This window comes from Marmota monax, unplaced genomic scaffold (genome assembly GCF_021218885.2).
Source record: "Marmota monax isolate L192 unplaced genomic scaffold, Marmota_monax_Labrador192_F-V1.1 WCK01_AAM20220418_F8-fsc00167, whole genome shotgun sequence".
Classification (NCBI taxonomy): domain Eukaryota; kingdom Metazoa; phylum Chordata; class Mammalia; order Rodentia; family Sciuridae; genus Marmota; species Marmota monax.
Genome location: NW_026694116.1, coordinates 1,693,283 through 1,718,310, shown reverse-complemented (window position 1 = coordinate 1,718,310; position 25,028 = coordinate 1,693,283). Strand labels below are relative to the sequence as shown.

The following is a 25,028-nucleotide window of genomic DNA, read 5'->3' as shown; positions in this document are numbered from 1 at the left end:
ACATGCAAGGCCCTGGGTTCAATCCTCAGCACCACATAAAATAGATAAATGAAAGTATTAAGTCCAACTATAACTAAAAAATAAATATTAAAAAGGGGGGCTGGGGATGTGGCTCAAGTGATAGCGTGCTCGCCTAGCATGCGTGAGGCCCTGGATTCGATTCTCAGCACCATATAAATGTAAAATAAAGATATTGTGTCTACCTAAAAAAATAAATATTAAAAAATAAATATTAAAAAAAAAAAAGGTAAAGTTCCGGATCTGGAGAGCCGAGTCACCAATCACCGAGGAACGCAGCTTTGCAACTCGCTGCACAAAGTGAGCTCCAAAGGTGCAGACGGTGGCCTGAGCACAAGTGTTTGAAACAGTGGCAGGGCCGGGTGCGGCTCTGCGGGAGAGCACTCACCTGGCCTAAAGCCCTGGTTCATTACCTGCCCGGAAAGAAAAGGTTAAAAAAAAAAAGACAGTGGCAGATCAGGTGGGCACAGGCCTCGTCCCCAGGACCTAGGTGCCCCGTCTGCCAGGGATCCCAGCACCCTTGCCTGGCCCTGCCTGCTGCAAGCCATTCCCAAACTCTAAATGCCTCTGAGCCAGAAGCCAGCTTCAGCGAGGGGGACAGGTACGTGTGAGGCAGTCCCTGGATAATTTACTGTCCTATTTCAATGATGCTGAGGCTGAAGCTCCTGGCCACATGCCTCTGTGTGAGCCTTTGAAACACTCGGGGTGATGCCATGCCCCACCTTACAGGGGAGGATACGGACACGTCTCACCCACGGCCCTGGAACTGCACCGGCAGAACTCTGGGGAAAGCTCTCCTGGCCCAGCAGAGACACCACTGCCAGAGCACAGGACAGCAAGGCACAAGGAACCTGGAGGACAGGTGGGGCCTGCGGGGTCAGCCACACAGGGAGGCACTGCCACGGCCCAGGGGTGGCCATCGCCATGTGCCGGCCTCAGCCCTGTGGCCCACTGTATGCACCCCTCCTGGACCCGGAGCTCAGCTCACAGGGTGTGGCCTCTCCTCTCCCAGCAGTACCACAAGCAGCATGGAGCCCTGGGTGGCTCAGGCAGGAGCACCTGTCCCCATGGGAGCTGATGTCCCCATCACTGTCGCCGGTGCCACAGACGCCGCACCTCTCCGATTCCCTAACAGTTCCCGTGGGAACACTAAAGGTAAATATGTTAATTTGACTTCAATCATGGCTTTAAAAAAAAGCAGACGCTATATTAGTTTAGGGTACAGAAAGCCACTCAGGTGCACGTCCTGCCTGGGACAAGTGAGATCACAGGTCCCGCTTCTCTGGAGGTCCGAGCAGCCATCAGAGCCCTGGAATGGGGCGGTACCGCACAGATGGGGGTCTCGAGCCCCCCTTTTCTGTAGCTAGGAAGAGGGAAGTTACAGAAATCTTGCAGCTAGTAAGACACAAGGCCACTGGGGGATGGCAGGAAGCCAAGAAGGTCTACAATCCAAGCTGGGCATGGGGGCCACACCTGCAATCCCAGCACGCGCCAGGCTGAGCAGGAGGATCCAAGGTTGGAGGCCAGCATCAGCAATTTAGCAAGGCTGGGGATGTGGCTCAGTGGTACAGCACTCGAATTCAATCCCCAGTAATGGAAGGAAGGAAGGAAGGAAGGAAGGAAGGAAGGAAGGAAGGAAGGAAGGAAGGAAGGAAATCTAAAATCCAGGCTCCCAACAGAGCCCGGGCTGGGCCAGAGCCAGGCTACGGTGGGGTCGCCGGCTCCGGGTGTTCCCATTTCCCGGGCACCCACTTGGAGCCGTTCCTTTCCGTAGGCCACAGAAATGGGGGCTCTACTGGAGAACTGCATATGGGCACCCCAGCTGTGGGGGCCTCCCAAAGCTGGGGTGCTAGGAAGGACTGCTGCCTGGGGCTGCAGGGACAGCACTTCACAGGTGCCGGGCTGTTTGTGCATCACACCACCTGCAGGACACCCCGCCAAGCCCTGCGAAAGCCAACAACTGGACCACGCGGACCTGGGGTGCAGCCAAGCCACAACAGGGGGTGGTGCCTGAGCAGAGTTGGACCCTCTCCGGAAGCCTCCCCAACACCACATCCATGTCCACTCCTCTCTGAGCCTGGGCCACCTTACTGCAGGACATCCAGAACCCAGTCCAGGTTCCAGGGCGTGGAAGAGGCAGCCACTGCAGTAGGTCAGCAAGGCCAGCTGTCTGCCAGCACACCAGCTCCACCACCCTGCCCACGGCATGGACGTGACCCTCAGCAGACAATTTGTGTGGTGCGCTTACCTGATTTGGGGGAATTGGGGGGGATCAGATAGGTGTCCCAGGAAAGGGGACCTGAGAGTCAACCTCAGATCCCAGTGGAGGCACAAGGAGTGCAGGAAAGAAACCAGAAATCACCACAGACCCTTCCATGTGCCCAGGCCAGGAGGACATGGGCCTGGGACAGGCCCTGACTATGTCCTCTGCCACAAGGGCATGGAGACACTTTAAAACACCTCAGGCCTGGGGTCAAGGAGGCAAAGAAAGAGTTCATATATCCCAGAACCAAAGAGGGGCCCAGGGAAGAGTCCCCAGAGGAAGGAGGCCTGGGCAAATGGGGACCTTGATGGCCATGCCTGACCAGCACCTGGCTCTGCAGCAGGGCAGGCGTCCTGTGCTTGGCTGGAGGAGTCAATGGAATGACCAGCCCACACCACTCCCCAGGGGAAGCCAGCCAGGCCAGGGACAGGTGCCTGACTCGTGCAGCTCTTCTGCTCCGCAACAGTGAGAGAGCTGGACGCTCGGCTGGCTCCCCCTGCCTGGGCTGCCTGGGAAGCTGGCACAAGAGTCCACTTCACCTCGAGCTATACCGGACTTCCCTCGTGATGCTTCCTGGAAACCAGTGGCTGTCATCAGAGCTGCTGTATCTCTGAAAGGGCTCAGCCTCTCCACTCTGTCATGGTTACTGTGAAAAGCAGACTTCAGGTGAGGAGGAGCCTAAGCCTGGGGCAAGCCCCAGGACTGCAGGAGCTGCAGGCCCCCGTTAGCCTGTCCCCTAACCCTGCCACCTGCCCCCCAGGCTGAGCACACATGGCCCCTGCTTTTCTGTCCTGAGACAGCTACAGAAGGCCTATGGCCCTGGCCCAGGTAACCAGGCAATACCAGGGCATGAGGAGGGCTGGGAGGGTGGCCAGCAACCAGGCCACAGCCTGTTGGACTCCTGCTGCCTTTACAGGGCCTGGACTCCAAGGCACCTTCAGAGCCCCAAAACACCAGGGGTAGAGCCATCTCTGGAGCTGCTCTGCTGCCCAACTGTGGAGCCACCTGACCTCTCGGGGCCTTTGCTTCCCTTCCACAAGATGCCCGAAGCAGGTAGCAGACATTCCTCCAAAGACCGGTGGCCTGGTGTGGCCTGCAGAGACTCTGAGCCAGCTCACCACTAAGCCCGTGAGTGCTCAGGACCCTGGCCATGTGGGGGACGGGGCTTGAGGAGGTCCTCTCTGCCTGCCTCCCTAGGCCTTTCTCCTCTGGGGCATCAGGGGTGGCCAGGCCCTGTGGCCACATCCTGAGTTCAAGTGCCTGCTTTGCCCCTCTGCTCTGTGGCCTTGAGCCAGGGGCTTGGCCTCTGAAGCTTCCTCCTGCCATGAGGAGTGGGGGCAGCATGCATAGGGTGAGACTAATACTGAGCGTCACCGTCACCCAGGAGTGTCTTCCTTCGCCGAGCCTGGGCCCAGCCTCAAGGTCCCGCCAAACATCAGGAGCTCAGGCACTTTGGTGAGTGCTGCCGAGCTGCCGGAGACCCCAGCACCCCAGGCCCCACTGCTACTGACCAACCAGGTTGGTCTGCCCACAGTGCCCCTCCTGCAGCCGCGGTGGGAAGGCCTAGACCTGCCCTGACTCCCAATCGGGCACCTGTTAGTGGCCCAGCGGTCAGCACAACCCTGGCTTGCACCCCTCCCTCTCCACAAAGGAGAAACACACACCACTTCCTGAGCAGCTGAGTGGAGTTTCACTCATTTCCCCTCCACGCACAGCCCCCTTCGTGATGAGGATCATAGGGGGCTCAGTCCTGTCCAACGCCAGCACCAGGGAGACACCCTCCTCACGGCTGAGCAACAGTGTCCCCGTCATACATGCAGGCTGGTGTGATGTCAGTGGGCTGATCCTCTCCTGGTAGGTGGACATCATGGGCAAAGAGCCTTCAGACCCTGCCATGGACTCTCAGGACCCCTGTCCTCCATCCCTGGGTCCCATTCACCCCTCAAAGAAGCCAGTGGCCAGCATGTGGGGCTGGAGGGATCAGAGGCCATTGGGAGCTGTTCGCCCAGGCTCAGGGGTGGTTACCTTTGTTTGGTTTTATTTCGTTGAGACAGGATCTCCCTGTGCTGCCCAGGCTGGCCCTGAGCTCCTGGATTCAAGTGATCCTCCTACCTCAGCCTCCCTAGTAGCTGGGACTCCAGGCACAAGCTACTGAGCCCAGCTGTGACCTTATTTAAAATCAGGGTAACCAAGTGCTGGGGACATAGCTCAGTTGGTAGAGTGCTTGCCTTGCATGCACAAGGCCCTGGGTTCAATCCCCAGCACCACAAAAATAAATAAATGAATGAATAAATAAATAAATACATATAAACCCTGGATAACCCCCCAAGTTAAGCTGAGCTCTTAGCAGATAGAGGGTGGGCCCTGACTCCAGTGGACAGCATCTTGCAAGGGGTCCAGATGAAGGAGACCAAGTCCCCTGTCCAACCCCAGGAAAAGGGGTGCCTGTTCCAGGGCATCCCAGCCTAACATTCTAAGACCCTCAGAAGTGATTCTTGGAAGCTGCCAGGACCCTGGGGTCTCCTGAGCAGCAAGGGCAGCTGCCAGCCTCCCACACTCCCAGGAGGGGCCCTGTGCCAGGCAGCAAGGCTGGGATAGAGGGGCACCTCTGACCACCCCAAGGCTTCCCAGGAGGACCTGTGGGGGGCTTCCCACTTTCCCGAGTCTTGAAGGATCTGATGAGTGCCCAGAACTAAACCCCAGGGCATCCTCCCAGGACCTCAGGGTCCCCCAGCTTCAGTCTTTCACCCAGCTGGTCAGCCGCATGGGTGTGGAAGAGCTGGGGACCAGGGCCTGCCATGGCTCCTCAGGTGTGTGGGAGGAAGGGCCTACCCCTCGTCAACACCACATGCTCAGGCAGGTGAGGCTGCCTGCTGGCCCGGACGACACCCAGCCTGGCTCTGGGGTGCCAGGACCAGACTGGGCTTCCCCGCAGCCTAGACTGGTTGGGCCCAAGGATATCACATCCTCTGGCCCTCCCTACAGCCACCTGCCTGGAAGTTGTGGCCACATCCATTCTACACTGCCCAGCCCTGAGCTGCCACGGTGCCCAGGGCTCTACTGTGACCCACACACTACTGGCTTCCAGGCCACTTCAAATGACACAGACTCACATAAACTGGGTCATGACGATCAACACCACCCCTGCCTCTCCCATCTCAAAACTTACAAGATTGGGCCCCGTCTCCAGCCCACAACCCCTGGGTCTCCCCAGCTGGGTTCCTAAAAGTTCCCACCCGACTACCCACCCTGCACTGCCCACAGTGGCCTGGCAGGGCTTGGCAGAGCGGCCCCATCACCCATGTCTGGCTGCAACACCGTGACGGGCGCCAGCAGCCGTCCAGGCACTTAAGTTTTCTGTCCCCCTCCGTGCTGGGTTGAAAAGTGTCCCTAGAACTTCACATCCACCCAGACCCTCCAAATAGGACCTTACTCAGAAACAGGGTCTTTGCAGGTATCATCACTTGAGTATCTTGAGACAAGATCCTCCTGTATCAAGTGTGGCCCCAAATCCGACAACGGGGGTCCTCATGAGCGGGATCTGGCCGGTGTGTAGCTCAGTGGTCGATCTGAGCAGGTGCTGGGTCCAGTCCCGGCACTGAGGGCAAAACGGAAGAGGGATGTGGAAACAGCGCAGGGAGAGGCCTGGGACAGCGCAGCAGAGGCTGCCTCGGCCTGGGAGCCCAGGATTGCAGGGGCCTGGGAAGCTGGAGAGGTCCCTCCAGAGGGCTCCGCCCTGCGGACACCTAGCTGGCCTTCTGGCCTCCAGGACTCTCAGCTCTCCACACCCCAGGCGTTCACAATGCCAGGGCCCTACCACAGGTCATGTGCACACACGCAAACCCCATGGACCTACAGAATGGGCAGACCCCACACTGTGGGAACACAAGCCACAGCAGGAGAGGAACGAGCTTGCAGGACTGTGACGTCCAGTCAAGCTGCAGCAGGGAAAAGCAGGTTGGGACACCCTCATGAGAGGACACAAGGTGCTGTCCCCACAGCCAACTGTGAGTCAGCCCCAGCCAGTGACTCTGCTGACCAGAAAGTGGTCCGAGCTCATGGTCTGCTTGCCCCCACTGCACAGGTGGAAGGACTGAGGCTCAGGGGCCACAGCAGTAGGCCTTGAAGAGGACCCTGGCTCTGAAGGCACAGCCGCCCAGCGTAGGGCAGCCCTGGACAGGAGATCAGGATCCATGCCAAGGCTCTGGTCAGCCCCAGCTGCCCCAAGAGCCCTGTGCTCCCCATCTGAGGTATCCCAGGGAGAGAGGGCCTTTCCCTTCCCCCCTGCCAGGGGCTGCAACATCCCAGGCAGGTCCCTGTTGTCCAGGCCCTGGCCACAGCCAGACAAGTGTACCTGGGGACTATTTGGCTTTTATGGTCACCAGGTGGACACTATTCCTGAGAATCCACAGACAGGTCCTCCTGCTACACAGAGTCGGGGCCTTTGGGCCCTGAACTTGTTCTGTGGGACTCGGCTGGCATAGGACAGAGCTCTGGGAAGCAACCTGCTAGTGGGCAGACTGCACGACCCACCAGGACCAGCTGGAAGGGCTGATGTGGGGGACAAGCCCACCAAGAGAGCAGTCCAAGCTCCCACACCAGACCCAAGCCACAGCCTGCTCTTTCCTAGTGGGGGCCTCTGAGGCCCCTGGAAGCAGCCAAGCCCAGATGGTCAATCGCAGTGGGATGAACACTGCACCTAGGCCAGGCCAGGTCCCTTCTCCAGGGACTGCCAAGCACTTGGGGCTCGAGGGCCCAGGTCCAGTTACAGTCACGGCCACCATAATCACAGGGCATGACTGTGGTCCCACCGGGTCACTAGGACAGTGGGCAACAGCCTTGGATGGTCTTCAGCACACAAGGTTCCTGACCAGGCCTGGAGGACACAGGCTCCCCTGCTCCCCTGGCCTCTTCGGGCCCATCTTGCCTGCTACCCCGGGTTCTGGGATCCGTGCCACCGACGAGGGCCCAGGCCTGGGTGCAGAGGGCGGGTGGGGAGGAAGGAGGACCCTGGAGGTCTCGAGCCCCTGGGAGCCAGCCTGGGCCCACATCCCGAGAGGATTCCCAAGCTGGCGGGCAATTTGCATAATATTCTTTGCAAGTTAATATCAGACTCTGATAATGATCTCGGCATCTAGGAGCTGAGGCGCTGTTACAACACTAAGTAATCATATTTTAAATTATGTTTCCCTTTATAGAAAGGTGTTGCAAAAACACGCAGACGTGAAATCTGTCTGTTGCAGCCCACTGCCAGCCACCTGACCAGCTCCGGCGCCACCCCCTCCCTGTCTGTAGCAGCACAGACCGGGGAGGCAGCCACAGCCCCCCTCCTGGCCCCCCCCAAGTCTGAGGGGCCCCTTGCTCTGCAGGGCCAGTGGCCTCAGAATCCTGAAGTGCAAGGGCCAGGGAAGGAGATAGGGGACACCCTGACGTCGTCCCCGCCCCCTCCTCCCCCTCCTCGTGCTGGAGACCCCAGTGCCCACCCAGGGCTGACGGCCAGGGTTCCTGTGAGACACGAGGGTCCTGGGAACTCCCAACCCTTCAGGCTCAGCTCCCCTCAGCCAGCACCACAGCGCCCCCTGCGGCACGTGCCTCCACCCCGGGCCTCCTGCCCCCACCACCCCCCCCCCCTCCTGCACAAGCAAACCCCAAATACACGTCCCACAGCCCATGGCCCCGGGGCCTGCCCCTCCCAGCAGGTAGCTCTGGTCTCTTCTTCCTAGAGGGGCCGTCCCACCACTCAACCTCTATTTTCTTGAAAGCTTTTTTTCCTTTTTTATTAAAAAAAAAATCCAATTATAGCACCAATCTCTCAGCAGGGGTCAGTGTGGAATAAGAATAGCCACAGTTAAATGGACAGGACACAGGCAAGATTAATGCCTGGAGGCCTTCAAAAGTTGTATGATGCGGATTTCATTAACATTTTAATTGTAATGTATCTTTTTAATCTTCTCTCACCCTAATGGCTTTATATCCAAAAAAAAGGGAAGAAAAAACTGCTGACAACAACAAAAAGTATCAATATACAAAATTTAACAAAGGCGCTCGGCGGAAACCAGATTAGAGGAGCCAGACTGTGTTAACACTGTGATTCCTAAGAGCAGGAGTCGAACGCGCAGAGAGGGCGAGTCTTCCCTTCTTGGCACAGAGCAGCAGGAAGGGAAGGCCAAGGTCGAACCCGGGCAGAGCCCAGCCGGCAGTGAGACTGTGGCCAGAGGGGATCCCAGCAGCACCACAAGAGGGGCCGACCTCCTCCAAAGACCACCAGAAGTCCCGGAGCCTGCCTGGTCTGCAACTCCAGGCAGTGGCCAGGAATGGAGGGGGAAGGCACTTCCAGGAACAGACACCAGGACAGAAGTCCTCCCTCCCCCAAGGTGCGAGGGAGAAGGGGACACCCAAGAGTCACCATAATGAGAGGGACACTAGCGCTGTGTGGGACCAGAGCTGAGTTGCTGACGAGCCTCCCTAGCAGGCCCTTAAGTTTCTAATGGCTCTGGTCAATGGCCATATTCCTGCCTTCAACTGTCAAAAATAGGGGCTTTCACAGTGTGCTTGGCCCTGACTACAGAGGGCCCAGATTTTTATTTTCAGTCAACAAACACTCCTTGAGGCCTGACTAATGAAGCAAATGCTTTGCCCCAGACCCAGCTGCCTTCAGATGGCCACCCCTCCCCGAAGTCTACCCAGGAAGCCACCCCCACCCCAGGGCCAGGCTGCCAGGCCTGGAGAACGCCCGGCAGGAGCGCTCGCCGCTCACCCCAGTGACTATATATGGGCACTTTCAGGCCCCTTTGTTCCCTGCCCAGGCCCTGCCTGCTTCCCAGGCACAGAGGCAGGCACTGGGCGGGTCTGGAGCTGGCAGCCCATCCATGGCCATGTGCCCTCCTGGATGCCAGGGCCCAGCGCAGAGGGGGAGGGTAAAGATTCCTTTAGAGAGACCGGAGCCAGCCTGTTCCCCTGGGATCTGAAAACCAGGCCTGGAGAAAGTGTCTGGGATCCTCCCAGGGGACTGGCCCAGCCTCCCCTTAAAGGGCCAGGAGCGGCTCAGTGGGTAGGACTATGCTCTGCCAGCAGCCGCAAGGCAGGGGGCCTACATGGGCAAGGAGACTAGGGCCTACAATCCACTGTGGACGCTCCTTAGTATCAGGGTGGGGCCCAGGGAGGGTAGATCATTCACCAAGGTCACACAGCCTGGGTGACCTGACCCCCGGGGCCCAGGCTTGGCACACAGACTCCTGGGTGGGCAGAGCCTGAGGTTAGGGTCCCGTTCCCTCCCCTGCTCACACCAGGGCCCTAACGCCATGCTCACAGATGGCAGACACCTGTGTCCACTCACTGGCCTGTGGGAGCCCTGCCCAGGGTGCTGCATCCAGACCTCCACTCTAACTACAAAGGCAGAAAGGCCGCAGCTGGGCTGCTGCTCCGGCCCCAGCAAATGAGCGACTTGCAGGTGACACTGGGAGCCCCGGCCAGCTGGGAGGCACATTTTGCAAATGACCTCATCTAGAGCCAGGCCTGGTGAGAGTGAGAATTTGCTAAAAAAAAAAAAAAAAAAAGAGGTCCACAGGATCCCTCCTGGGTAGGGCAGGGGACCATAGCCCGGGCCAGTTCATCTCATGCCCCAGCCAGGAGGACATGATCGTCCAGTCACTCAAAACCAGGGCTGGCTGCAGGCACTCACCAGGGACAGCTCAGAGCCCACGGGACAGAGACTCGAGGTCTGAGGGACAGCGGGGGGCACGTCTCTGAGTTGGGGTGGGGTAGAGACATGTGGGCCCAGCTCCCCTTCCACCTGGAGGTCCCTGATGGTCACACTGCTCACACCCCAGGGAGGAACAGGTGCGGGGTCCGGCTTCTCCAGAAAAACTGGGCAAAAGAGGAATGAAGTGTGGCGACAGGGACCCGGGGAGAACACAGCACCCGGCCAGGGGAGGTCTCAGGCAGGGAGACGCCCCAGCGCCAGCCCCACGGAGGCTACCCCTTCCTCAGCCATCACGCCCCGGCCCCACCAGACTCACAAACTCAAACCCGGGGCTGGCTGCAGGCACTCACCAGGGATAGCCCAGAGCCCACCATGCAGACAGGGGCTGGTAGCAACGTCCCCTGCCCTGGAGAGACTGCCCACCCCAATGGCATCACCAACAGAGCAGGCCTGGAAGTCCACCCCAGGTTCCCTCAGCCCAGGCCACACCTTGGGGAGAAGGGGCACGAGAGTTAGTGTCCAACAGAAGGTGGTCCATCTCAACCAGACAGCCCAGCCAGGCGAGGCCAGCTGGGCCACAGACACTGGCACCAAGGTGAGGGTGGGCAGAGAGGGTGGCACACTGAGGGAGCTCCACAGTCAAGTTCCAAGAGTGTTCTTTACACTGGGGTCTGCAAAAGATGAGGGCTGCAGTCTGCACCTGGCTCAGGGTCCAAGGACCCAGCAGACATTCAGCACCCTACTTGGGGCAGCTTTGGCCATTCATTCTGCCCCACAGACCTCACAGCCACTACATGGAGAACGGCCAGCAAAGTACCAGATTTGGAAAGCAGAGCCCAGGAGAGAGGGGCTGAGATGCAGGGGGCAGGCTGGGGCTGGTGGGGACTCCGTGCCCTGTGCATTCTGGGAAGAATGAGGTGGAGGCACAGACCTAAAGAAGAGCCTAGTGAATCCCCAAGTTACACCCTGTCAAGGACAACACTGCAGTTCTTAAGTTGTCTCCCATGAGCACTGAACCCCTTGGCCAGGACCACAGCAGGCCCCGGAGAGCACACCTTCTCTGCTTATGATCCTGACCAGGCACGCAGGACCCCAGAGGCCAGGCCCAGCTCAGCGCTTGAAATCACTGTTACAGGAATCACGTGGGCTCGTGGGCTGGTTGGAAAATACATTTGGCAAACTTTGTCAAAAGTCAGCCACTAGTGCCCTTCCCAGGATAGCCACTCTGAGTATCCTGCACGTCCCTCCAGCAGTCCATCATACAGAATTGGGTGTCCCTGCAGCCAAGGTATAGCCCGATGGTCCCACTGTGATGGCACAAACATTTTCTCTTTGAATGTTCTTCCCAATGCTCTAAGTGGCTGTGAGTTCACAGAACCAGTGTGGCGCCCACACGTGCCACAGCAGACAGTCTTTGCAGGGCCCATGTCCAGCACGAGCCTGCCCTGGGTGTGACCACTGAGAAAAGATCCCTGACCACCAAGAGGTGACAAGTGATATCTTGTTCCACTTTCTGTGCTAATTCCAACCAGCTGGTTGAAAGGCCAGGGGGGCCAGCTGCTTTGGGCCTCACCACTTCTATTTCCCTTCACTTGGGCTCCAGCCGAGGTGCCACCCAACAGTGGAATGACCTGCAGAGATGCCAGAGGGCCTCCTGGAAGGAATGGGCAGTGAAGGGAATCCAGGCAGACAAGAGGGGTGGCTCTGTAGTCTCAGGAAGATGACTGCTAGAAGGTGAGCGCTGGCCGCCTGGCCCGAGCCGCCCAGGCCTTGTGTCCTTATCTGTACAGTGTGCATTGCAACCCCCCACCCTGGGATGTCCAGGGGCTTACAGAACATGCAGAGAGTACAGCACCCAGCAGGAGGGCCTACTGTCATCACCTGGCCAAAGGAGAACAGGAGGGAACAGGGTGGGAGGGCCATGTGAGGAAGGAAGGAGGGGGCAGAAAGGGGGACCAGAGAGATACTGGCAGACAGGCCAGGAGGCAGGGGACTCAGGGCTGCACAAGGGCTCCTGGGACACGGATGTGCACACAGGGGATCAGAAAGCCTTCCCTGGACAGCAAGCCCAGGGAAGGCAGGAGACAGGTGGCCTCAGGCCTACCCCAGCCCAGGGCCACCTGAACAGGCTTATCCAAAACGCTCTTAGGGCTGTAATGCCACTAGAAAGAGGGCCAGCCACCACGTGCAAAACATCTCTAATCCCAAGGCCCCAAGAGGGGCAGGAGGAGGACGGGACAGTGCCATGGCCTGTGAGGCCAGCTCCCGGGAACAGGACCTCAGAGCCCAAGGACCTGCAGGTCTAAGTGGCACCAGAACCCGAGTTTGAGCTACCAACAGCCCAAGACCAACGGCTCATAGCCTGGAGAGGGCTGGGAGGTAACCTCCGGCCTGCCGACCCCCAGGCCTTCGGGGCAGGAGAAACAGGACACCAAGCAGGCACCCTTAGGAGTGGTGCCACCTGAGTTCCTGGAGAAGGGCGTGAGTCCCAGACCTCAACTCTGCAGACACAGAAACGGTGACGGCGGGAGTCCCCTCCCACTGCAGCCCCAGGTGGAGTCCGCACCCCAGGGAAAAAGCGAAGAGGGGTGCACCTGGGCCGGGAGTGGGGCGCGCACCCGGCCCCAGCGCCGACTCGCGGCCCGGGTGCCTCGCGGGGCTGGGGAGGGGTGTGTCCCCTCCGCCCTGGCCCCGGGCCAATCACGCCCCGGGCTTCCCCGCGGCCAAGGGCCGGGCTCGAGCAGTTCGGTCCGGGACAGGCCGAGGGTCTCCGGCGGCCAGAGGAACCCTGCGGGAGGGGAAGACGCCCGGGCGCCCGGGGCTGGGGTCTCCCGGGAACGCGCGGCCCGGAGTTCCGGCCGCGGCCCAGCGCGGGGTCCGGCTTCTCGGTTAGGGGCCCGCACCCGGCTCCTGCGCGGACGCCGCGGGCCGCGCCGAACTCGGCCGCACCCCGCGGCGACGGCGGGCGGGCACTGCGGCAGGGCGGCCGTGCGCGCCAAGTTGGGCGCCCGCGCCCCGGAGTTTGCGGGAAGTGCGGGCGGGGCGGCGGGACGACCCCGCCCGCGGCGCGCGCCAAGTTGGCCGTACCTGCGGGCGCCCGGCCCGGTCCGGCCTGGGCAGCTGCGGCGCGCCGCCCGCGGCAGGAAGTGCTCCGGCGTCCCCGCGCTCCGGCGCCCGTGGACTTTCTCCGACCTCGCCCAGCACCGGCGGCCGCACCGCGGCGGGGGCGGGGCAGCGCGGGGGAGGCGCCCGCGGGCCGTTTAAAGGGACAGCGCGCCGGCCGGCCGCGCGCGCGCACTCGCCGCCAGGTGGGCGCCCGGGGGAGCCGGGGGTCCCCGCAGGCGCGGGGGGATCCCAAGCGGGAGAGTCCGGCGCCGGCCTTCCGGAGTGCCAGGCGTCCGACTCTGCGCCGGGCGCCGGGCGGCGGGGCGGACGCGATAGCGTCCAGCCAGGGCGCGGAGGGCCGGGCTCGGTGGCCGGTTAGGACGGGAACCTGGGGCACCCCTCCCCGGCCCACCCGTCCTGGAGCGCCCCCACCCCGCGGCGGCTGCGTTTGCTCTGGCCTCGGGTTGCGGGCGAGAAGATCCCCGGGCCAGCTGTGGAAGGCGTGGTGCGCGAGCAACCTTGGGCGACCGCCACGGGGCGCCCGCTGGCGCCTCCTTGCCAGTGGCCGCGGAACTGCTGGCTGCGTGGACGCGGCCCAGGCTGCATTCAGGCCCAGTGTGATCCAGGCGTGTTAACAGACACGGTCCCATTTCCTTCGTTGGCCAGGGCCATGCTCTTGTGGACAGAGATCCAGTTTTAAAAGTGCACGGAAACAAAACTGGGCGCACACCCCTGAAAGGACCCGGAAAGCCTTCGCAGTTGCTCCTCCCAACATGGGGCCTGAGGTCAGGGCAGGCTGCAGTGGTCCTCAGAGGCCAGAGCCATCCTGATCCAGCACCCACACAGGGGTACTTAGAGGAGAAAAGGGGTGGCACCATGACAAAGGTCGTGAGAAAGGTCACTGGGAAGGGGGGCCAAGTGAAGAACAAGCTACTCCACCAACCTCCGGGAGCAGGTTATGGGAAGAGACCTGGGGCTAGAACCTTCCTGGCACAGCTGGCCAAGGTCATTCCTAGGACAAAGGAGCAGAAGCTTGGCCTGTATCCCTGACCCCAGCCTCAGGTTGCACCTCCAGAACACAGTGTTCCCCCAGAACCTCAGAACTCGGGTGTGAAGTGGGCCCCAGGTCCAACCCCAGCCCAGCCACTGCCAACCACTTCCAAACCTGCAGGCAGCCCATGTGGTCAGGGAAGGGGCAGCCTACACGAGGGAGATGCTTGGTGCATGGTTATAGGTCCCAAGGTCCTCCAGTGGCCAGGGCTGGGTCACTGTGTAGACAGGCAGGATGCATGGAGGGTCCCGATAGTAGCACTGCACACACTCCTGGTGGGGAGCTGGCTCACTTACCTATCTGCCCATTTGTCTTCATAACTTTTATTTTCAAAACACTAAAGACATTTTTTTTTCTTTTTTATACTGTTGGGGATCAAACTCACACATGCTAAGCAAGTGCTTCACCACTGAAGTACACTCCAGCCCAAAAAAGCTATTTTGTAATGAAGGACATTTGGAAAACAAGAAAAAAGTTTTTAAAAAGCCATCAGCTGTCTAGAAAGCTATTTCCCCGGGATGTCTGAGCTCTGTACCATTTCTGGGTGCATGTGTGTATGTGCCAGTCTATACTTGCACATTTTAAATGCAGACAGGAGAACTCACTGAGTATCAGGCCTGCGCTACGTGTTCTGAGCATGTGCGTGTTGCCTAATGTAATCTCCACAATGATCCTGAGGTTGGGTCTCTTTATTCCTGTTTTACAGATGAGAAGGATTTGGTTTAGGGTGAAATTTCAGCTTGGGTTGGGGCTCTGCAGAATGAGACCTACCCGATGTGGAGGTTTCACTTTCCCACGTGGCCCCACGGCACCTCCTCTCCTTCTCTGCATTTGCTCCTTACAGGTCATGACCTCTTTAAAGGGCAGGGGTGCAGCTCAGTGGTAGAGTTTGCCTGGCATACACTGGGCCTGGTTTCCCTCCCCAGCACTGCAGAAAGAATCATGCACACAAAACATGCCCACTGTGAAGGGCAGGTCCGCTGCTGGCTGACCCCTGGGCCCAGCAGCTACAGTCCTGCCTCCAGGAATGTGACCGCACCACTGCCTCTCTGAGACGGGTGCCAGCCTAGGATCTGGCCCTCAGTTTCCAAGGCCTGCAGCCTGATTTTCCCCTTTCTATCCAGAGAGCGCCAGGCTGGGAGGAAGGGAAGCCACAGGAGAGTCTGAACAAACCAGTGAGGCAGAGGTGGGCCCAGGGGCCCCCAGACAGCCACATGCCTAAGCACTGCCTCCTGTTTTCCTGAGCTCCAAATAACTGGGGGCTCACACCCTGAGCACTGTGGTCCTGGGGAACCTACGTGCAGGCTTGGGGGCGGGCAGTGCATGCTCCACAGGAACCGGGATGCAGACGTGGGGGCCTGTGCTCGGTGCCCAGGTGAGGCCTGCTTTCCTCCATCCAAGCTCACACAGGGTGACCGTGAATTGCCCAGTGGAGACCGGGATCTTCCCAGAGCTGCTCTTCTCCCCTCCACTCAGCCAACAGCAGCTCCACCCTCTGGCGGTTCTGGCTTCTCACCGCCTTCCTCACACCCAGATCCCTCTGCCCCAATCCTGATACCTCTCACCATCCCACCAACATCCTCCTGGTCCAACACCTCATTCCCCAGGAGGGTGCAGTAGCTGCCTACCTGGGCTCCCAGCTCCCTCAAGGCCCTGCTCCAGTCTGTCACTATGGGCCAGTGCAGAGACTAAGGCCACAGCTCCCCACCTCCGAGGACTCAGGATACAAGCCTTTGAATGACCAGGCCTGGCTCCCCACCTCACAGTGCACCCCTACTCCATCCCTGCTTTGTGCCAGCTCCCTCCAAAGCTCTAGAAGCATTGACTTCTGCAGGGACCCTCCAAGTGCTGACGTCCTTCTGCCCTAGGGCCCTTGCGCCTACTGTGCCCATGGCCTATACCTTCTTCCCCAGTGTCTTTGAGACTGACCTGTCACTTTCTTTGGGTCTCTGCCCAAAGGCCCCTGGCTCATAAGGCTTCCAAACTCTCCTATTTGAAAGGACCAGAAGGGCTGGGGCGCCCCCTTACCCTGAGCCCCTGCAGGGTCAGGCTCCCCATTTGTCCCCTGTCTTCTCTCTGGGGCTCATTGGAGGGCCTGGCCATGCCCAGGGTGGGAGCCTGACTCTGTCCATTTCCACCCTGCTGTCAGAGGCAGCTGAGGATGCTGGTCCCTGGCTGGTCAGAAGCTCACTGCCTCCTCCCACCTGCCTGAGTCCTGGCACCAGTCCTCAGGGACAAGGTCGACAAGCCAAGCCCTTCCCCAGGTTATGACCCCTCTGGCCTGGGGAGGACTGGGCTTCCCCATGGGCCCAGCACAGGTTGACCAAGGCCAGCTCCCCCCTGCAGGGGGACAGCCAGAGGTCTCCTGTCCCCTCTCCTGTTGTGATCCCCCTCAACACAGAAGGGAGAGGCAGGGACCTTTGGTGAAATGGGAAGCGTTTGTACCCTCTTGGCAGGAAGCCTCATGTCCTCCTCTGAAGAGCAGGGACAAAAGAAACCACCTGACTTGGGGGCCCATGCCTACTGTGCTTCCATGGCCCCCACCTTCAAGGAGGCGCTCATGGTGGCTGATGGACAAAGTACTCCCAACAAAGACTTCCACCCAAGCAGGTGTGTCTGTCTGGAAACTAGTGTCCTGCCTCGGGCTTCTGTACAGGGGACCGGCCCAGGGTAGTGAGACAAGGGCTCTCCCCTCAGGCCCCATTCTGCAGCCCACCCTGGTAGGGATGCCCCCTCTCTCAGAAGGTTGCCTAGTACCCCAGGGTGGTGCACAGAACCCCAGAGAGGAGCATGGGCCTGGGGCCCACAGAGCAGGGGGCAAGGGCTGCACATCAAGAATGGCCAGGGGACCCAAGCCACCCTCAGCCAAAGCCCAGCCCTGGAGCCAAGCTTGCTTTTGTTCTGGGCCCAGTCCTGGATGCCCAGCTTTCAAGACCAAAGCAGCCTGGTCAGCTCAGAGTGTTGTGGACACGTCCAGCCACCTGCAGGACAATAGGGGGTGGCTGTGACTCTGAGGCCCCACCACTCCTGCAGAGGCTCCGGAAAGACTCCACACCGTAGCTGTCCCCTGCCCCCCATCTCTAGCCCCCAGGGCAGGCTATCCCTGTGGGTGGGATCCCTGGTGGGGCACAGCCACCCCTCCAGCCCTCCAAGTGTCTTCCATCCTATGTGGGGTCACTTTGGGCCAAAGGGCATGTCCTTGGGCTGGAATATTGAGGTCTTCAGTGACTTTTTTGGGGGGGTCACTGTTGTGATTACTGCTAGCTTGGTGCAGCCCTTGCCCTCCCTGCCTGACACCTGTCACCCCTGCAAGACCTGGGTCCATGCCAGGCAGTACCCTTGCTGGGAAGGGGGTGGACTGGCTGGGACAGCTGGGACGGACAGGCTGAGACAGCGGGAGGGACAGAGCGCCCCCTGAAGTGAAGCTGCCACAGACTCCTGGGGCTCAAGCCCGCCCCCTCCCCAGGCAGTCCAGGCCCCCACATGAGAGGGGCTCTTAGACTTCCAGGCCTCTAAGGCAAGAGTCTGGTTGTCCTGCAGACACAGGTGACAGGGACAGAGGTGGTGTTTGATTGGCCAAGGTTCAGGGTGGGCAGCGGGGACAGTGGGAAACTCACCCACTCCCCAGCCTGCCCCACCCCCACGGCACACAGGTGCCTCGCTGTGACCAGCACAGAGGCTTTTGCTCCTGTGACCCCCACATTTGAGAGGACCTTCTGGGGACCAAGAAGGACTGCTCTGTTGAGGAGAAAGGAAAGTCCTGAAGCCCCCCCAGGCCTCTCCAGGGGCCAGCAAGGGTTGGGGGTGTCTGGAGGAACCCAAAGGTGGAGTCAGGGAGGCTGAGAGAGAAGGAGCTGGGAGCTAAGGCCACCGTCTGGGCCGCGGGGCTGTGGTGCCAAACCAGGGCCTCTGACAGGCAGTTCAGGCAGGGCCACCTCAGCTCTCCGGGGACAGAGGACTCAATTATGCTGCTTGAGTTTCCAGTGTCCAGGGCATCCAGACAGGTGGGCTGGGGGTCAACTACATAGGGCAGGGTTGGACAAAGTCACCGGAAGCCCCCATGTCACCTCTGGCCACCACTGCACCAAATCCAGCTGTGGTTGGTTCCTGGGCTTGTCTTGACCTCTTGCCATCTGGCCATTCAGCCGACACCTCTCCTCCTCAAACACCTCTCCTGGTGCCTTCTGGGTTTCTCCTCCCTGCCCCTCCCTTGTCCCCCCAGTCCTCGGGCTCCTGGTGCACAGAGCAGGCGCCCACTGGAATCATAGGTCTCCTGGCTCTCCAGGCCCACTGGATCAGGACCTGCATTTAACAGGACCTCCAGGTGACATAAGCCCAGCCATGCTGGCATCTGTGGGAAGGATTCCCGGCCCAGGCTGGCCTCCCCCACAAGCTGCAGGACAGGGGCTCCATGCTGGCCAGTGACCATGGGCCCTGGAATCCAGGGTTGGAAGGGAGAGTGCCTGAATGATGTCAGACTGCCCAAGGGGGTTCTGGGTAGCGGGTCTGCGCAAGGCAGACACTCACTGGGGCTTCTGCCCGGTACGAGAGCGGGTCCCTGGGAGCCCCATGGATCCAGCTCAGGGTGCATCCCAAGGAAACGAGGCTCTTGGTTGGAAGTCACTATAGGGCTGAAACCCACTCGTAGGCTGTACTGAGGGTAGGCAAGGGATGACCGCAGACAAGCGTGCACAGGCTGCAGGAGCACCTGCAGGACAGGAGGGACCAGGGTGCGTGGGCACAGCCAGCTACAGGTGAGGCTGGCGCTGTGCAGCCCTCTGCAGAGCCCTTGCCTCCAGGTGTCCTCCGGGTGGGCCATGCTGGCCTGTTCACCCTGGCATACCCCAGCATGCCAGCGCTGCCCTCCACACCCACAGGACTCAGTGGTGGCCAGGAGGGGTGCACTTTGCAACCATCAACTGGCCTCATGACCCGGTCTGTGGGCTCCGGAAATGAGGCAGGAAGAGCTGAAGAGGAACCAGAGAATGCGGCAGGGGAGGCCAGGCCTCCAGCACAGGTGCCTCCCAGAGCGACCGGAGCCCCTGCGAAGGAGCCGCTGCTCTCTGCGAAAGCTGGGTTGGGGAACAGGGGGCATCATAAGGGACACTGGCTTGGATACCACAGGCAGCGCAGGGTCAGCAGCCACCACTGCCGAGCCTGCCGGGGTGCTGGCGGGGGCCACCGTCCTGGAGCTCCAGCAGCTGCGGTGGACACCGTATTTGCGTGACCTGCATCCGCAGGGCTAGGAACATGGTCTCGGAGAAGCAGGGGCTGGCACTTCAGGCTCCAGGGCTGGCCAGTTGCAAGGTCCATCCCACCCACAGCTCAGAAGGCAGAAGGGAGGCCCTCCCAGATGGAGGACCAGATGGCCTCCGCCACCCGCCAGGAAGCTGCAGCCCCGCTGCTTAGACACATCCAGGGGCATCTAGGCTCTGGGAGGCCTTGGAGGGGCCAGAGCTGGGTCGGCCCCTCCCCCCACTTGCTGGCCTCTGCCCTGAGCCTCCTACACAGATGCCCACAGTGCCCTGCAGTGCTGGACTCGTGGTGCCTGGGGCACATGTGGGTTCCCGTGGTCCCCAGGAGGAGGCTGGCTCTGCAGACCCCTGTGGCTCACCAGGCGAGTCTGGATCCCTTTCCCAGAAGGAAGCTGGGTGAGTATTTTGGTTTCTTGTTGGCGGCTGCAGAGCCCACGGCTCCCTCCGCTCAGGAATTAGGGCAGGACCATTTTGGTTTCTGTATGCCTCCCCCCGGTTTAAATTGGATGCTTGAATCTTCCTCTTTTGTCCTAAATTTCCCTCTACCATTTAGTGCAGCTGTTAAGCAGCTGCTGCCTCAGTGCGAAGGTTGAGGGTCGAGCAGGCTGCAGTGACTCACCTCCTCCCAGGAGGGATGGCAGAGTCTTGGCCAAGTCCTTTCTGGGTAGGTGTAGCAGCTCAAGGGACAGCCAATGTCCTTTGCAGGACACAGGAGAGAGCTGGACACACTTCCCAGAAAGGTGTCCAGGCTGGGGCAACAGCTAGAAATTCCTGGGTAAGACAAGTGGAAGGACTTCCAGGGCTAATAGTGGGGCTACCTTTCCAGGATGGGCAGCTACAACACAGAAAAAGGCGAGCACCATTCCTCCCTCTGAAGCATGGCATCCTGCCTGAGAAACCAGCTTATGGAGTGTGGGAGACCAACCTTGCACGTGACTGGGTCACACTCCCAGGCTGGGTGCTGAGGCGCTCAGTCACAGAAATGTGGCAGAGCTTTTCCCACCCTTCTTGGGTTTGAGGGTCTGTGTCTCGTACCCAGGCGTGTCTTGCTACAGCCCCATGGGTGGAGCTACGCTCACCTGTTCCTTTGTAATATAATCCCTTGCCCTGTTTAGGACAGAATCTTCCATGGAAGTGCCTTGTGTGTGTCGCCTTCTCTTACTGTGCCCTTGGGTGTGGCCTACCCAGGTGTCAGTCAACCTGCTGACAGTGGACATCATGAAGATAGACTCAGCCCCCTGAAACCTGACCCCTTGCCTCATTTGAATAGCTTCTCCTCAAAGGGGTCAGCGCATGCTCTCCCTCTTTCTCTTCCTGCGGACCCTTAAGGTCAGAGGAGCCGTCACAGCGACCCCAAACCAAAAGGTATTTGTGTCTCTTGTGTGGTTATCTCATGCAGCCCAGTCAGCCCAGTTCAACTAGAGTGACCCCTGAGCCTTTTAGTCATGAGAACAGAAACCCGGCAATGGAGGTCTTGGTGACCCTCCACATGGTCATTCAGAAAGTGGGCGTTGAAGGCCCATGTACCAGGCTTCAAGGACACAAGGGACAATTGTGTGTCTTCACTCATTCATTCACCAACAGTCTTTCAGACGGTTGGTGTGTCAAAAGACTGGTATCTTCTTGTACGCTGACCCTCAGGACACTAACCCAGGGACACGTCTCTGAGGACAAGACCCAGGAGTGGGTGTGCGCTACTGAGGGTCATCAGCCCCAGGAAGGCCTGCAGCCCCGGCCTCCACCTTCCCTGGGGAAGTGTTAGCGGAAGGAGGGGAAGGGACAGCCCACAGTGCAGCTCTGACCCTGCCCAGCCCCTGGCAGGATGGCGCCCTACCCTGGTCAGCCTGGCCTGGGCCCTGCCCACAGCTCCTCCTGCAGCTCTGCCAGCCTCCCTGCTGCAGCTGTGGTCCAGCCTCCCAGTCCCTGCCCTGGCCTCCTGGGGTTAGCTGGTCCTGGAGGCTGCACCTCCTGCTAATCGGCTCCAAGACAGCGGCCAAGTGCGGGAACAGCCCCTGGGGCACTTGCCTGAGCTCTGTAGGGCAGACCTGTGTTGTGCAGGAGCTCAGGAATAAGGCTGCTAGTGTCACCTAGGGCTTCTCAAGCCCCTGGTGCTTTTGGAGAGCCCCCAGAGGGAGCACAGGACAGAGGGAGGCACGGTGGGTAGTATGGTATTACACACGTGGGCCTGATGGGCACACCTGGCTACGGCAGGAGGGGTGAGGGTCACACGAGGCTGCAGCCCCCCTAAATGGCCCCGCGGGCAGTGGCAAAGGCAGGAACTGCCTCCAGGCTGCGTCCAGAGGGATAATGGTGTTCATTAGGACGCCTGTGCATTACGGGAGCTGGGCAAACAGACGGGGTTATCGCATCACGATTTGAAAAACACACAAATAATTCATGTACCTATGATGTCATGGTGCTGCTGTAAATAATGAGTCCACACTAATACCTGGGTTTCATTATCAAAGGGCTCCGCACCCTGGCAGGCAGGCGGGGGGCAGAGTCCCCCTCGGTCCTGAAAGGCACAGCCAAGCCCACAGCCCGCCGCCCCGCTGAAGCTGAACGTGCCGCCCCTCATCCACAGCAGGGAGCCAGGGCAGCAGCCCAGCGGGCAGCAGCGCCCACGCCTGCACTTGAGGCAGGACAGGCACCGGCCGTGCCCACAGGAAAGAGCCAGAAACCCACGTGCTCTGTCGTGTGAATCTGCTCAGGAGAGCACTTAGCTGCCAGAGTAGCTGGCGGGGGGGTGAGCAGGGGAAGTGCAGGGACCCCAGACCAACTCAAGGCTACCTGGGGGCTCCCAGGAAGACCAGAGTCCTCCTGGCGCAACAGGCCATCTGCCCAGGGCCAACTCCCACCTCTTCACCTGGGCGTCATGAGCTGGTCCTTGGCTCCGGACCCCAGAGACGGCAGGAAGGCCTCACTCACTGGCCTGGCTTCTGGGGAGGCAGCACCCACTGCAAAACCTGAGTCTTCCAGGGGTCCCCAGCTCCTGGCTCCCAGGCTCAGGGTGGCCATAGAGCAGGGATGTCCATCCAGACTGTCCAGAGAGAGGAGGGACCCCTGACAGAGTGGCAGGGACCCCCAGCCACACCCACCGTAGAGTGCGGGTCGGGCCACCTGGCTGAGCCAGCCATCTCCAGGTGCCATCGGCCAGCCTGGACTTGATTGATCTCTGGATGAATATTCATGTGGCATTCAGCAGGATGTCATTAATATTCTGAGAAAGCAGAAAGCCTATCCGTGAATGGCGGTCGATATGCAGCTGATGGCCAAGGTGGCAACTCAGCGGCCGCCTCAGAGCTTGGAGGGTGGAGCAGAACTGCCCTTCCCACCCACTGCCCCCCGCCCCGCTTTGCTCCTGTGACCTGACCCCATCTAACCACTTCCCCCTGAGCCGCTGCTGGCTCCTCCAGCCTCCCACACCCCCCCAGCTCTGGCCCTTCACTGGACCCTCTCCCAACTGTGTCTAGGTGTTTGTCCCCTTCCCATAGCTGCACTATGACAGGGGCATTGGGGCCTCACATGGATGCTTCAAGCCGGTGACAGGTTCCACTTCCCAACCAGAATTGGCCTCTTCCTTCCCCAAGCCCTGGCTTGGGTCAGTGGCCCGTACCAGCCCCCCTGGCCTGACCCTGTGCCCACAGTTAGAAGCAAATCCAATCTGCACCAGGCGAAGCAGCGTGCAGGGCCCTTGGGGGTCCTGGCTCGTTCCTGCTGCGCTCCCACGCCCTGGGAGAGCCCTGGACCCCAGCTGCTGCCCTGGCTAGCTCAGGATGAGACTCAGCACAGGGCACTCCGGCCTCTTCAGCCCCCAGCTCTGGTCAGGAGGGCAGGTGGCCACGGCTGTCCTAGCCAGAGATGGACAGAGGACCTCTGCCCAACTTGACCTGGGCTCTGGAGACTGGCCCTGGTGGGGGCTGGTAGCTGCTGAGAGCTGGATCAGGACTGCAGCCAGAGGCCCCCAGACAAGCTCCTGCCTCGGTGCCCACCCACACCCTGCAGGAGGCTCTGGGATGACAGTGTGAGGGCCATGGGGGCAGGGAGCGGGCCACAGGGAGCGCACCTGCAAGCTCCGCAGCTTCAGGTGGCCACCCCACCCCCAGGCGCAGCGTGGGCCACACACCTAGAGCCACACCACCCAGCCCGAGGTCCCGAGGTCCCGTGTGACACAGCTGCCAGCAGCCCAGGCACACTGCCCAGCTGGGTGGGGGAGGGGCACAGGGCCCTGGAGCTGAATCAGCGGCTCCCGAACAGTCCCAGCCGGGGCAAGGATGCTGGGGGGCAGCTCCCTCTTTGGGGAACTGTCGGGAGGCAGCCAGACTGCTGGGGATTCCTGGACAGTTGCCCCTGCCGCGCACCCGCCTGGGAATGCTGCTTCCCAGGAGCCAGTGCCCAGCTCCAAGCCGCTGCGGGAGGAGGAGAGGGCCTTCCTGGGAGGAGCTGGTGCAGAGAGGGACCCTTCTTCCAAACAAGGCCAAAAAGGGAGAAGAGAAAAGCAGGCTGGCCACTGTGGACCGCTCAGTTCCCCTCCCCGGGAAACGCTGAATCAGCACTGGAAGGCGCCGCCACCGCTCCCGCCCTCCCCCCTCGTACACTGGCAGGGACAGGGCCTTCCCAAGGTCAGCTCCTTGACGCTGGCTCCTCAGTGCCTGCAGCAGCACTGGGGATGTTCCTGGAGGGCTGTCAGACCAGGCACCCTGCTCACACCCCCACCCCGCTGAGACTTTGCCCCTCCACCCGGGAAGGTCACCTCCTGCCCCTGTGTTTGTTTTGGGTCTCTGCCAAGGGCTGCAGACAGGGCACAGAGACGACTTCACCATCCACCCTGTGCCTGGGGACTGGGAGCCCCTGGCCTGTCTCCAGTGAGCATCTCATTTCTAGAAATCCCCCGGCTCCAGCCTTCTTGCCACCCCTGCCCTCTGCTGGCTCCTGGGGTCTGGACTTTCCTCATCTCCACAGACCCCATGTCCTCCACTCCAGGAGGTGGGTGGGTGAGGCTGTCCTGTGTGGTGGACAATGGAAGAAAGCTGGACTTGAACCCCTGCCCATGGACCGGCTGGAAAGCAAACCCAACACAGTCAATGGCAGGTGGCTGTGGCCCGGGCCCCTCCTCGTCCCCCCCTCCACCCCTCATTGCTGTCCTCTGCTGGGATCCTGTTCCTCCCACCTCCTGCCCAGGAGCACCCTCCCCAGAGCCCCAACTCCACCGCCAGCCCCGCAGCTACCCGTGGACATGGGACCTCTGCCTTGGGTATGTTCTTGGTGGTCTGGCCCCGGGCTGCTTCCTCCCCGCTGCTCCACACGCCAGGAAGATGGCTCAGGCCTCAGCGCCTCTCCCACACTGCTCCACCTGCTGCCCACCCACCACCACTGCCTGGCTGTAGTCACCGGCATCCTCTCAGCCAGCACCTGGGTTGGGCAGGCCTCCCTGTGGGGTGGCCTCTTGGTCTTCATGTCCCTGCTCTCTCCCACCACCTACCTGATAGCAGGTGGCCTCCTGCCCACTCCCTCCCCAGCCTGGGAGATGTCCCTCTGCCTCTCCTGACCATTTCTACCTCACAGGCAGTCTGGGCCACTTGAGGGGGTGGGGAGGCAGCTGGATGGACAGTTTGCTCAAGTGAGGTCAAACCT

The 25,028-nt window shown here is 60.6% G+C and overlaps 1 protein-coding gene across 3 annotated transcripts in view; it reads right to left on the bottom strand.

Annotated features, from left to right (window-relative positions):
- The window catches only part of Nacc2 (NACC family member 2), a 77,026-nt gene that overhangs the window by 50,698 nt on the left and 1,300 nt on the right, over window positions 1-25,028 (bottom strand). The window contains exons 1-2 of one of the 3 annotated variants that reach the window (XM_046465385.2): window positions 13,071-13,163; window positions 5,715-5,879 (exon numbers count right to left, since the gene is read on the bottom strand). The exons of 1 other annotated variant lie outside the window; for it this stretch is intronic. In XM_046465385.2, the coding sequence (XP_046321341.1) occupies window positions 5,715-5,742 (28 nt within the window). In that variant the 5' untranslated portion in view covers window positions 5,743-5,879; window positions 13,071-13,163. Of the gene's footprint in view, window positions 1-5,714; window positions 5,880-13,070; window positions 13,181-25,028 lie in introns of those variants that run through there. One more of the 3 variants, XM_046465387.2, reaches the window with a different exon arrangement.